General features: G+C 38.2%; 1 protein-coding gene and 1 long non-coding RNA gene across 7 annotated transcripts in view; one reads left to right on the top strand and one right to left on the bottom strand.

Moving 5' to 3' along the window:
- Positions 1-13,567, bottom strand: part of FOXJ3 (forkhead box J3) — a 141,746-nt gene that overhangs the window by 79,235 nt on the left and 48,944 nt on the right. For all 6 annotated transcript variants that reach the window (XM_025419712.3, XM_035698751.2, XM_025419707.3 and 3 more), the window contains one exon: positions 5,452-5,526. In XM_025419712.3, the coding sequence (XP_025275497.2) occupies positions 5,452-5,526 (75 nt within the window). The remainder of the gene's footprint in view (positions 1-5,451; positions 5,527-13,567) is intronic.
- The window catches only part of LOC112642270 (uncharacterized), a 57,500-nt gene that overhangs the window by 7,758 nt on the left and 36,175 nt on the right, over positions 1-13,567 (top strand). The window lies entirely within an intron of this gene.

The raw sequence follows: 13,567 nt of genomic DNA, 5'->3' as shown, positions 1-13,567 counted from the left end.
AAAATAGAGGAGGCCAACAAGAACAAACTGTGACTTCCCATCCTTAAAAGATAATGGAGAATATGGCATGTGGAAATAAAAGGCCACTCTAACTCAACTGCCTTTCCTGAGTATATTGTTAGGGCTCTGTGCAGCACATTTATTTCTGCAATGTTCTCTCTGAATAGGATCCTCATCTCATTCAACTCAGTCTTTCAAATCTCTTCAAATGCCAGTGCTTATTTACTTTTAGGCTTTCTAACCTTGCTTTGTCTACTGAACTGTCTCACATTCAAAATCCACCTTTGCCTTAACATGTATTCCCTGGTACTCATCCTTTTCTTCACTCTTGGATCTCATGTGAGTACAGTGGCCCCCTCTTTAACCCCAGTTTCACATCCTGCAGTTTGTCACAAACTATGGTCCTTCTAACATATCATCAGAAGGTCAAGAGTAGCCTAATGAGCCATCACAATCCTCCATCACTCACCTCACTTCATCTCATCACGCAGGTACTTTATCATCTCATATCATCAAAGTGGGAATAGAGTATAATGTATTTCGGGGGGATGACATTCACATTTTTCCTACAGAATAACATTAACACTGTTCTATTTTATCATAAGTTATTATCTCTTACACTATGCCTAACTTCTGAATTAAATTTTATCATAGGTACATATGTATAGGAAAAAGACATGCATAGGGTTTGGTACTTTCCAAGGTTTTGGGCATCCACTGGGGTTCTTGCAATGTATCCTCTGCAGATAAGGGCAGATTACTGTACTTACATTAATTCCCTTAATTCCTGATTCTATCTCAACTTTATACTCACTGGTCCCTTAGCTCAATTTGATCATGTCCTCTTCTCAGCCTTCGAGTGGGGCTCTTACCTACCACGAATTAAAGCCACAAAGGTTATTAATTTGATCTATCCCTAAAGTGCTTCAGAAGTGGCAAACTCTAAAATATCCCTGGGAACCCTACCAGTGTTTTTTCAATCAAATAAATAACATGTCCTTATTTTTGTCTAACCAAACTCTTGCTTTTATCGTTAAATCCCACTTCCTATTTGGTTTTATACAAAGAGGTCAAACTCTTCACAAAAATCATGCATCTACTTTAAGACTAGTATTAAAATTACACTCTTATCTTCTTTCCTCAGAGTAAATACCACATACCTGTGATTTCTACAACACTGTTAATCACTTAATGTTATATCTTACATACTTTCAAACCTCTCTAGTTCTTCTACATCTTTTAACAAATCAAGTGACCAAAATAGGATACTTATGAATAAGAAATAATTTATAAATAAATACAACACAATACTAACATGGCCAAAAAAGAAAACTCTTTGTAAAAAAGAGATCAGTCAACTATGCTATGGTCCCCATACTATGACAGTGGACAATAGAAAAAAATTAGTCTCAGAATTCCAGAAAATTCTCTAGCAGCTGTTTCCTCACAAACCACTCTGATTTTCACAGCCACCAAGCCTTTATGACCTTCCTATTTCCAAGCAAGAAAAGCATGCCCCACCCTGCCCTAAAAAGCTCTTCTTAGCATGAATCCACTAAAGTTAGTCTCTCTCAGAACAGGCAGGTGGCCCTCATAGTGTCTTCTTAGCTACTACCTCAGTTCTATTAGAACTCACTGCCGCTAATTATACAACTGTTGAAACCACTTCCTGTAATCTTTTATTTCCTTTAAAATCAAAGATTCATTTTTCTGAGTTGGAGAAGAGGAAAAAAGGTTGAGAAAAGATGAAGGCAGAAAGCAAAGAAAGAGATAGGATTTCTTTTCCCATAATGTGAAAACATTTACCTTCCTTTAAGATAATTAAGAGGCATGTGTAAGTAAAAGGCAGGATAAGAAGACTTTAAAGACAATTAGATCATAAAACAAACAGAAAACTAATAAAAATAGAAAAGATAAAAATAATTAAAAATGGAGATGGACTATAAGATGCAGAAACAGGATTGTAATGAAGATAAAAGAAAATAGACATCTGTCTTAAAACAGGCAGCAGAGTTACTGATGCAAAACATAATTTCATTTTGTGTTTCTTTTTTAAAGAAAGCAATATTGTGGCTATTTGAAATTAGTTTCAAGGAACATAAGAAGACTGATTTCAGCCCATTAATGTATATGGGGGAGATTCAAATATTCAGGGATTTCACGGCAAAGACTTCTAGAAGATGAAGGATTGAGTTAGGAATAAATAGCCATATAAAAACATCTGTAATTCAACAATACTCTTCTAGGTTTAGGCTGGCCTTCATATTTCTCTGGTGATACACTGAACAGGAAGCTATACAGATAAAAATACAAGAAGATGATACTGGATGCGCTACTTCTACCTCTATCTCTTGGACCCTTATGAGTCACGGCAGCAACTAGTAAAATCCTAAGGGGTTAAAGTCCACCCCATACCCAAGATCAAAAACTACTCCCACCCCACCTTGGCTCAATGGTTTTCTCCCACTGTGGTGAGGGTGGTTTTGGAAAAGCTCCTCAAATGCCAGGCAACACTGTAATACAAAAAGAAAAAACAATTCATAAGTACCAAAACTTAACTAACATTTTGGCCTCCCTCTCAAGGAAGATTGGTGTAGTAGAAAAAGCTTTAGTCTAGGAACCAAGGAAACCAAGGGTATTCTGCTTGTGCAGCCTTCATTCTAAGTAAGATGTTTGTTACATTCCAGGTAGGGGAGGACACCAAAACTCCCACCTGCTAAAGGTTAGTAAACTAGTGGAACGTAAATCAGAAGCTGCGGATGGTCATCATTGCCATTAACTGGGCTGATAAAAGCAGCCATCAGAGAAGCCGGTAGAACTAAGGGACTTTAGTAGACTAAAATGACACAATTTAAGAACCAGGCTCCAGTTCCTCCTATATAAATTTTCTCCCTTAGTTGGTCTGTAATGGGTTTCTGTGACTACAGGTAAGTCTGGCCAATACACTTGAGTTCTAATTCCACACTGAATCTGGACAAGTCATTCCTCATATATTAGCCTTAGTTTTCTTTTCTATGAAATGGGTTAGATCTGAGGTTTTTCAAAAATGTTTTTTAGGCAATAGTATTTTTAAATAAAAAATTGTATTTTGGTACCAAAAATTAAAATGACTTTATTCCTATAAATGCATTTTATTAAGATCCAATTTAATGTACTTCTGACCACAGAAAGAACAATGGATATTTAAATCTCACCTTGAGACTGAAAATAAAAATGTCTTTATTAATATAATGTACTTTATAAGATTAAATGTATGATATTCACTATTATGACCAAAATTAATTATAGCAATGACGTGCTTTGATTAAAACAAGACTTTAAAACTGGAAACTAATGGGAAAAGTTGAAATTTGTTAAATTATCAGGATTCTGAGAAAACATGTTTTCCACATACGCCTTATCCCATGATACTATTTAATTAAAGGTGGAGAAAGTTTTAGGTTCTGCACAAAAGAAAACCTGACAGCACAAGTTCTTTTTAAATAGATCGCCAATTGGTTAAGACTTAGTACATAACACAGTAAAGCAATCAGGTGTACCGGGCTTTTTTAATGATTTAAACGTCATGTAAAAATTATATCTGAACCAACTATTTATGGTATTAAATCAGTGCTCTCAAAGAACTCTACTAAAATAATCTCTAAACTCTTGTAGGAACATTTTCAGTCAGATTCATATATACTCACTGCCCATCAGAAATTGTAATGAAGCAAATATAACATTTCTTTTTTTATAATAAGCCTGCTTTAAAGAAAAGAAACACAACCTTAGAGAATTATAAACACAGCAAATAACTGAGTCAAATAAGACTATAATAATAATCTATTCGATCTTACTTAGAACCAACTTGATGGGGCACATCACAGAAGGTACTATAAAATATACATTAAGAGTGCATTCTTTATAGTGGAAATGATTAACTTTTTATCTCTAATCTCTAGAAGTTATCTATCTAGCAGAGGATACCATTCATTCATTCATTCATTCATTCAACAAGAGTATCTCATCCGTGAAACCAGCCACTGTGCAAGCAACAGGAGCTAAAAAGTATATGTGTGTGTGTGTGTGTGTGTGTGTATCCATACATATGTGGATATATATACACACACACACACACACACACGATCCCTACCCTCTTAAAGTTTAGACTTCAACCTAAGGACAGCAGATAGTCCATGAAGATTTTAAACAAAGAAAATAAAAAAAAAAAGAAAAGAAAATATAACAGGATAACATTTTTGAAAGACAGCATTGGCTACTATGTAAAAGTTACTATAAAGAAGTAGTAAACCCAAGGATAGACTGACTGGTTAGGAGCTACTACAGTGATGACCAAGTAACAGAAAATCAAGAGGGAATAACAGACTCAGATGAAGTATACGGAAACAAAAAAGCTTCAGAGAAGAAATGCTGTAGCTCATCAACCTTAAAAGACCCAAAGAGTAGGCCACACAAGTAGAGAAAGGGAGTTTGTGCCGTAGAAGATAATCATACGAAAAGCATGTTTGGGAAACTTCAAGCAGTTCCTCACAGTCAGTTTGAATATGAATCATAGCTAGAAAGGTAGATCAAGGAAAAGCATAAAGGGTATTTGATAACACAAGGAAACATCTCCAAGATACTGACCAGGCAGTACTTTTAAGTAGGGGTGGTAACATAGCCAGGTTTTAGACAGATTTTAGAAAGATTCTTCCAGGGATAGTTAACTTAAAAAGACTGTTTGGCTGGTTAGACTTTTTAACCAGCCAAACAATAGTGCATTTGCCAATAGATAAATACACTGTCTCAAAATCATCTAATAATGCATCCTGACAACCAAATTATGGCCCAAGAAAGTACTCTGAGCTTTAGAAACCAAGTAACTAGTACCAAGTTCAGGTCACACTGCAGTTGATATGGCTATTAAAACCAAAAAGAAGGGAAGTCCCTGTAGATAAAATACTAGAAGTATAATGGTGGCAGGAGATAAATAGAATGAAAAGGAAAAAACATCAACTAAGAAATTAAGGAAACAGAGAATTTTATTTCAGGGTAAGAATTATTGGCACTTCTGTCAAGATCTACCAAATATACCTCTTATATGCAATAAATAATGAATTGTGGTTCCTGACAAGCAATTCAAAAACCAAATAGACACTACTTAAGAAAATAAACAAAACTAGATTAGAAGCAGCAACCTATTACAGAGGACCAGCTCTACACTAGAAGTTACTTCCCACTGCTTAAAGAGAAGTGCCTGGTTGGTCCTTGAAGATTATCAACTAAATGGGGATGAAGTAGGGTAAAGTGAAGGAGCATCAGGAAGGTTCCTGACCAATGAATTAGACAGGTTCTTGAGTGCTCTCATTCCAATTCTCTTTCTCTATGTGTAACAGATTACTCAGATACAAACATGACAACAGATAAATAATGAAGAATCCAATTATTTTATCTTAAGATAATGAATCCTACCTTTCCGGGATCATCCTTTGATCGAGGCACTTTAAGGAAACACTTGTTCAGTGACAAATTATGTCGTATGGAATTCTGAAATTAAAGAAAAGCCACAGGGTCATTGGAATCCAAGAGACAAAATCTACTCTTAAAAACAGAATCAGAGGCCTAAATATCTCTGTGCACTAGAATACAATTCCAAGCTTCAAATGTAAACCTTTCCAATTTTTAAATTATCAGTGCTGCAAAGTAACTACTGGGAAAGACAGCTTCTAGTAAACTTTATAAAACTCCAAATGATGAAATATGTATCCCATTTTAAACGTTTATTAAGACCTTTTAGGAAGATCTAATCATAGGAAGATGCGCCTATGATTAATGTTAAATATTAAATACGAAATATAAAATTGTATATTACATCATGACTATGACTTTTTTTTTTTAAGATTTATTTATTCATGAGAGACCGAGAGAGAGAGAGGCGCAGAGACACAGGCAGAGGGAGAAGCAGGCTCCATGCAGGGAGCCCAACGTGGGACTCGATCCCGGGTCTCCAGGATCACGGCCTGGGCTGAAGGCAGCGCTAAACCGCTGAGCCACCCGGGCTGCCCCATGACTATGACTTTACCTGTGGTATTCATTCATTCATTTTTTTAAAAGTAGGCTCCATGCCCAACATGCAGCTAGAACCATGACCCTGAAATCAAGAGCTGCATGTTCTACCAACTGAGCCAATCAGGCAACCCCCATTCACTCATTCTTAGAATTACCCAGAATTGCAAAATGCTCAGTTATTCTACCTGAATTATAGGAGATAATTTTTTTCTTTCCTGCAATGTTCAAATAAGCTATAATGCACAAGTATTATCATTTTTCTAATGAGTTAAAAAAATGTTTAAGCAAAAACAATTCCACTGTTCCATTACAAGAATGTATAGAAGCTAATTAGGTTCTTACTTCAATTTGTAAGAAAACACATAAAACAGGGTAGCCCTGGTGGCGCAGCGGTTTAGCGCTGCCTACAGCCCAGGGTGTGATCCTGGAGGCCCAGGATCGAGACCCACATCGGGCTCCCTGCATGAAGCCTGCTTCTCCCTCTGCCTATGTCTCTCATGAATAAATAAATAAAATCTTAAAACACACACACACACACATAAAACAGTGGCTACAGAGGGCTAGCAAGAACATCTAGCTCCATCAATGCAGCAAGAAAGAATAACTATCTTGGATGGCAAGAAAATGCACTCAGCAACCTGAAGAATCTGTGAAACAGAAAATCTTCTCTTGAATAAGGACTGTGCCACAATTTTTACAAAAAATACCCAAAGGCCATTTCTTTTTAATACAATGTTCCAAAATCCATTCCATAATTTCTGTGCCAACATGGCCAGGTATTTAGTAGATAGAGAGGGGGCTCCAAAAGCATTTAGCCAATTTTAGGGGAGAGCATTTAGGGCATATTTTAAACATAAAATCCAGAACTCTAACAACAATGCCTATATGAAAACTTTCCTCTCAGGACACCTGAGTGGCTCAGTGGTTGAGCACATACCTTCAGCTCAGGTTGTGATACCAGGATCCTGGGATTGAGTCCCACATCGGGCTTCCCATAGGGAGCCTGCTTCTCCCTCTGCTATGTCTCTGCCTCTCTCTCTGTGTCTCTCATGAATAAATAAAATCTTTAAAAAAGAGAGAAAAACTTTCCCCTCGTAGAGGAATATCAGGATTACAAAAGTCTTTTAAAAATGACCACCGAATATAAATTCAAGCCTATCTTATTACCAAACATTAATTTCAAACTTAAGAATGGGAGTTCCACCTCTGCTTGGGATATAAACAGCTACAGAGAGTAATGATCACTCCCAAACAATGAAAAAACGTTTAATGGTAAAGCCAAAAAACAAAACCAAAAAAATCCTATTTTTGAGTCACATCAGAGAGATGAAGCTGCAAGGCAGCACAACAAATTAAATTCCTAAGAAGGACAAGCCCATTCAAGGAGAAAGCAGACAAACTGTCTCATCTTTTGGCAGAGTATGGGAGAAAGAAGTGGCCACCATCCAAGCATCCAAGAAACTAGCTAAAATTTGTAAGGTAAAGCATAGGCTGGTGTGTCAGTTTTTTTTTTTTTTTCTTCAAGATTTTATTTATTTATTCATGAGACACAGAGAGAGAGGCAGAGACACAGGAAGAGGGAGAAACAGGTTCCCCAAAAGGAGCCTGATGCGGAACTTGATCCCAGACCCCAGGATCACTCCCTGAGCCAAAGACAGAGACTCAACTGCTGAGCCACCCAGGCGTCTCCTATGTGTCAGTTTAAAGTAGCAAGGGCCCCAACCATAAGGGAAGTTCCTACTCACTCTTAAAGCTCTTTCCCCATGAGCCTTTATTACATGCTCACAAGAAAGAATGGGAATAAGAAGGGAGAACAAAGAACGTTTCCCTTGTAGTTCATAAGCAGGAAGGAGGTAATAGACAGTTGTAGTGGGAAATAAGGCCCTACCACCTTCAAGAGATCTCACAAAGCAACTTTAACTATGAGGCAGGAGCAGCAAAACTCACCGACAGGACTCTGGCAAAGACTGATTCTGAGGGAAGAATGGAAATGAAAACCCTCTCAAGACACAAGCGAAGATCTACTGATGGCTGGGAAGGAAGAGTAGAAGCAAACCCCCTTTACCTCTGGGAAAACTGTCAGAAAGTGCCTTGGACCCGGGACCCTACATTAAAAGAAACTACAGATACCCTAGTATGGCTCAAGGGAAGAAACACTGAAAGGCCATACCTCAAGTCCAAGGGCCTAAGTATGACTGAGGCTGAATCAAGAAAAGAGGGACACCTGGTTCCTTCAGTGGGTAGAGCAAGTGACTCTTGATCTTGGAGTCATAGTAGGGGCCCCAAGTTGGGCATAGTTATTTTAAAAAGGAAAGGAGGGATCCCTGGGTGGCGCAGCAGTTTAGCGCCTGCCTTTGGCCCAGGGCACGATCCTGGAGACCCGGGATCGAATCCCACATCGGGCTCCCAGTGCACAGAGCCTGCTTCTCCTTCTGCCTATGTCTCTGCCTCTCTCTCTCTCTGTGTGTGACTATCATAAATAAATTAAAAAAAAATTTTTTTTAAATAAAAAATAAAAAGGAAAGGAAAAGGAAAAGGAAAAGGAGGAAGGAAAGAAAGCAGAGAAAACTCAAAGCCCCTATCCCAAGCCCAGCAGTGAATAACAAGTGAGAACAGCCTATTGATAGAGGACAGGCAGGAACATGGAGAGATCCCCAATTGTAGCAAGGTAGGCAGGGACAACAAAAATCTAAAGAGAAAACAGGAAAACTGAGAAAATTCTATAGTACCCAGGCACCTCATTCCAAGCACAGGTAATAAAAGCCTATTGCTACAGCAATGTAAAGTCTGTGGTATACTGAAGGTAAAGATACCAACAACAAAACCCAAATCCAACTCAATTATTGACAAATTGATTCAACTCTCCAAACAAATGGCCTGGGGAGAAAGACACTTGTCCATCTACAGGTATAAACATTATTTACCTTGGGTTGCCTGGGTGGCTTGGCTGATTAAGCTTTGACTCTTGATTTTGGCTCAGGTCATGATCTCAGAGTCATGAAATCCACGCTGGGTGTGGAGCCTGCTTAAGATCCCCTCTCTCCCTTCTTCCTCTGCCTCTCTCCTCAGCCCCCACCAACCACACTCACTTGCTCTCTATACCATTTATCTCAATCTTGACCATTCTTCTATACATATTATCTGGCACTCAAACACTGCAAGACATGTAAGAAATGCAAGGGAAGAAACTCCACTGTCAAGACATAAAACTATCAATATTCAAATGAAAGGTGTTAGAACTATCAGACTAGAACTTTAAAATAACTAACTGATATGTTCAAGGACCAAGTAGAAAAGGTGGTAACTTGCATAAAGAGATAGGGAATTTCAAGGACACCTGGGTGGCTCAGCGGTTGAGCACCTGCCTTTGGCCCAAGGCATGATACTGAGTCCCACGATTGAGTCCCACATCATGTTTCCTGCATGGAGCGTGCCTCTCTCTGCGTCTCTCATGAGTAAATAAATAAAATCTTTAAAAAAAAAAAAAAAAAAGAGATGGGGAATTTCAACAGAGATGTGGAAACTGTAAGAGTGAAAAGTAAATAATAAAATTAAAGGACATAATCAAAGATAAAGAACTCCCTAAATAGATTCATCAGCAGACTGGACACAACCAGGGAAAAGCTCAGATATTTGAGGCTAGATCAAGAGAAATTACCCAAATTGACACACACGTGTACAAACTTTAAACACACACACAAGATCGTTCAAAAACTGTGGAACAATATATGTAATGGGAGTCCCAGAGGAGGAAAAAAAAAAGTATGGAGAAGAAAAATGTGAAGAACAGACAAGACTCTTCTGAAAATAATTCAAGACATCAAATCACAGATGCAGAATTTCAGAGAACGCCAAACGGAAGAAATTAAAAATTCACACACCTATTTTCATTAGAGGTCAAAATGGTGAAAATCAAAATGAAGAGAATATTGTGAAGGCAGCAAGAGGGGGAAAATTATGTACAGAGGAATAAAGATAAAAATTATAACATCTCAAAACTGTGCAAAGTTTTTGAGACATCTCAAAAACTGCAAATTAGAAGGCAACAGAGTGACATCTCCAAAATACTAAAAGAAAAAAAAAACATTCTGTATGCACTGAAAATGTCTCTCAAAAATGAAGACAAGATAAAGACTGAGAAAAGCAAAAGCTAAAAGATTTTATTTTTTATAGTGCCAGTTGGCTGGTAATGCTATATGGAAGTTCTTCAGGCAAAAATGTAACAAATAGGAACTTGGATCTACAAAAAGAAATAAGAGTTCCAGGGGCACCTGGATGGCTCAGTTTGTTAAGCAGCTGCCTTTGGCTCAGGTCATGATCCCAGGGTCCTAGAATCAAGTGCCATATTAGGCTCCCTGCTCACCCAGGAGACTGCTTCTCCCTCTCCCTCTGCTTGTGTGCTCTCCCATGTGCACTCTTTGTCAAATAAATAAAATCTTAAAAAAAAAAAAGTTCCAGAAATTGTAAAAATGAAGGTAAATTTTAAAAACACTTTTTCTTATTTATAACACTTTAAAAATATTAATTATCCAGGGACTCCTGGATGGCTCATCGGTTTAGCGTCTGCCTTCGGCTCAGAGTGTGGTCCCGAAGTCCCAGGATGGAGTCCTACATTGGGCTCCCTGCAGGGAGTCCTTTTCTCCCTCTCTGCCTATGTTTCCCCGTTTCTCATAAATAAATAAAATCTTTAAAAAAATAATAAAATAAAACTATCTCGAGAAAATATAACAATTATGAAGTTTATAATATAAAAGTAAAATGTATGACAACAATAGCACAAAGGATGGGTCAAAAGAATTAGAAATAGAAGGTTTATAATGTTCTTACACTATACATAAAATGGTATAGTTGAAAGCAAACCTTCATAAAGATGCGTATGGTAAAACTAGAACAGTCACTAAAATTTAGAAGGGGTATAACTGATAAAATAGTAGCAGAAATAAAATGGAATCATAAAAAATAGCCCAAATCTAAAAAAAGACAAGAAAAAAAAGGAACTAATTTAAACAAACTGGAGTTCATCTACCCACCTTAAAAGTTTAAGATGGGGGTGAAAAAATTTTTCTATATGGCCTCAGGGGAAGGACACATCTCTACTTAGGGCTTCCTCCTCTACAAAAAGCTAAGATGTATGTTGGAAATCATCAAGACTCCCCCCCAAGTCCTTTTTTCATTTCTACATTTGCTGCCTACGTAAATCTCATCTACAGCCATGGCTTCAATGACCATCTGTGATGATCTGGACCTCCAAACTACACCTGTCTCCTGAGTTCCTAACATATATTTTCAACAATCTACCAGACATCTCCAGAAACACCTTAAACTCAGTATGATTAAAATTAAACTCAATCTTTATCCCCACAGTGATCTTCCAGTTTTCTCTTCTCAGGTTAAAGACAGTTAGTTATTCACATAACAGCTCTAATCAGAAAGCATTAAGATAGGCACTTAGATGGATCAGCTGGTTAAGCATCTGCCTTCAAGCTCAGGTCATGATCTGAGTCCCACATCAGACTCCCTGTTCAGACTCCCTCTGCCCCTCCCCTCAGCTCATGTTCGTTCTCTCTCAAAAATAAAATCTTTGAAAAAAATTTTAAAAGAAAGCTTTAAGACATACTTAAAATTAAAACCCTTCTCTCTTCTTCACCATCTAAAATAAATGTTACCAGATCTTTTTTCTTTTTTAAAGATTTTATTTATTTACTCATGAGAGAGACAGAGAAGCAGAGACATAGGCAAAGAGAGAAGAAGGCTCCCCGCAAGGAGCCTGATATGGGACCCCGAAGTCATGCCCTGAGTCAAAGGCAGTCATTCAACCACTGAGCCGTGCAGGCATCCCAATCTGTTACCAGATCTTAAGTCTACCTTTGATCCACCTACTTTATTCCATCTCCCATCACTATCTCAATCCAGGACACCATTCTCACCAAAAATAGTACAAAGGCTTCCTAAGTGGTGTCGTCCTCCACCTTTCTCTCTTTGTCTCTCCCCCACCATGCTCAACTCTGCAGGCAGTTCTCCACAAGGTATTCAGTATTATTCCTTCACTTAAAACTTTTCAATGACTTCCCACTGCACTTAGGATAAAATCCAATAACCTTATAGCCTCCAAACTCCTTCATCTGACCCTACCCTCCTTACCCAACTGTCTATATTCATCCCCTCTAATGTTCCTTCTCACCTCTAGGCTTTCCATTTGTTGCTCCCTCAAAGAGGACTGCCCCCAGCATTACTCACTCTATCCCTTTCACCTGAGTCTATTCAACTTCAATTCATTCTTGGCTTAAACATCAGTTGTTTGTTTTTTTAAAGATTTATTTATTCATGAGAGACAGAGAGAGAAGGGGGGTGGGGGGGCAAAGACACAGGCACAGGCAGAAGGATACTCCCTGCAGGGAGCCTGATGTACGGGACTCAATCCCAAACCCTAGGATCATGCCCTGAGCCAAAGGCAGATGCTCAACCACTGAGCCACCCAGAAGTCCCTAAACATCAGTTCTTTAGGGAAGTCTTCTCTGACTTTTCTCAGTAGTTTAGGTCTCACTGTAATAAACTTCTCACCCTGGACTTCTCATCACACTTATAATTATTTGTTTAATGGTCTTCTTCCCACATACTGCATCCTATACCAAAATGTATGTAGGCTCCATGATGGTAAGGACCTTGTCTATCAACTCATAACCTAGAATATAATGCTTTTCATATGGTAATCACAAATCAGTTGAAAAAAAAAAACCAAAAGCATATTTAGAAAGTTAAAATACCCAGAGGAAAAAATAAAATAAAATAAATAAAATAAAATAAAATAAAATACCCAGAGAAAGGGGTGTCTGAGTGGCACAGTCGGTTAAGCATCTGACTCGTGGTTTCAGCTCAGATCATCATGTCAGGGTTGTGGGGTCAAGGCCCAAGTTGGGCTCCAAGTGGAGCCTGCTTAAGACTCTCTTTCCCGGGATCCCTGGGTGGCGCAGCGGTTTGGCGCCTGCCTTTGGCCCAGGGCGTGATCCCGGAGACCCGGGATCGAAACCCACGTCGGGCTCCCGGTGCATGGAGCCTGCTTCTCCCTCTGCCTGTGTCTCTGCCTCCCTCTCTCTCTCTGTAACTATCATAAATAAATAAAAATTAAAAAAAAAAAAAGACTCTCTTTCCCTCTCCCCTTCCCCCTGCATGTGCATGCCCCACCCCCTCTCAAATAAATAAATCCTTAAAAAAGTTTTTAAAATACCCAGAGAGATACGAAAGTCAAGACATGAATATATATATATATACACACACACACACGCAATGAAGATCCTCACATCTTGGCCAGACTGTAACTATAATAATTCCAAGAAAAGAAGTTAGGAGAATAGAGGTAGATATAATTTAAATGGTCTAGGTTAACCTGGAGAAAAATGGCCCAGGTTAAATAACTGATCAAAGCATACTGCTTGGCCTTAAAAATCTCAGCCCCAAAAGTGGTTTCTCAAAAGTAAAATTTATCTGGACTAAAATCACTTATAATGGTTTTTAATGCCAA

Source organism: Canis lupus, chromosome 15, assembly GCF_003254725.2.
Source record: "Canis lupus dingo isolate Sandy chromosome 15, ASM325472v2, whole genome shotgun sequence".
NCBI lineage: Eukaryota > Metazoa > Chordata > Mammalia > Carnivora > Canidae > Canis > Canis lupus.
This window is presented reverse-complemented; position numbering and strand designations above follow the sequence as displayed.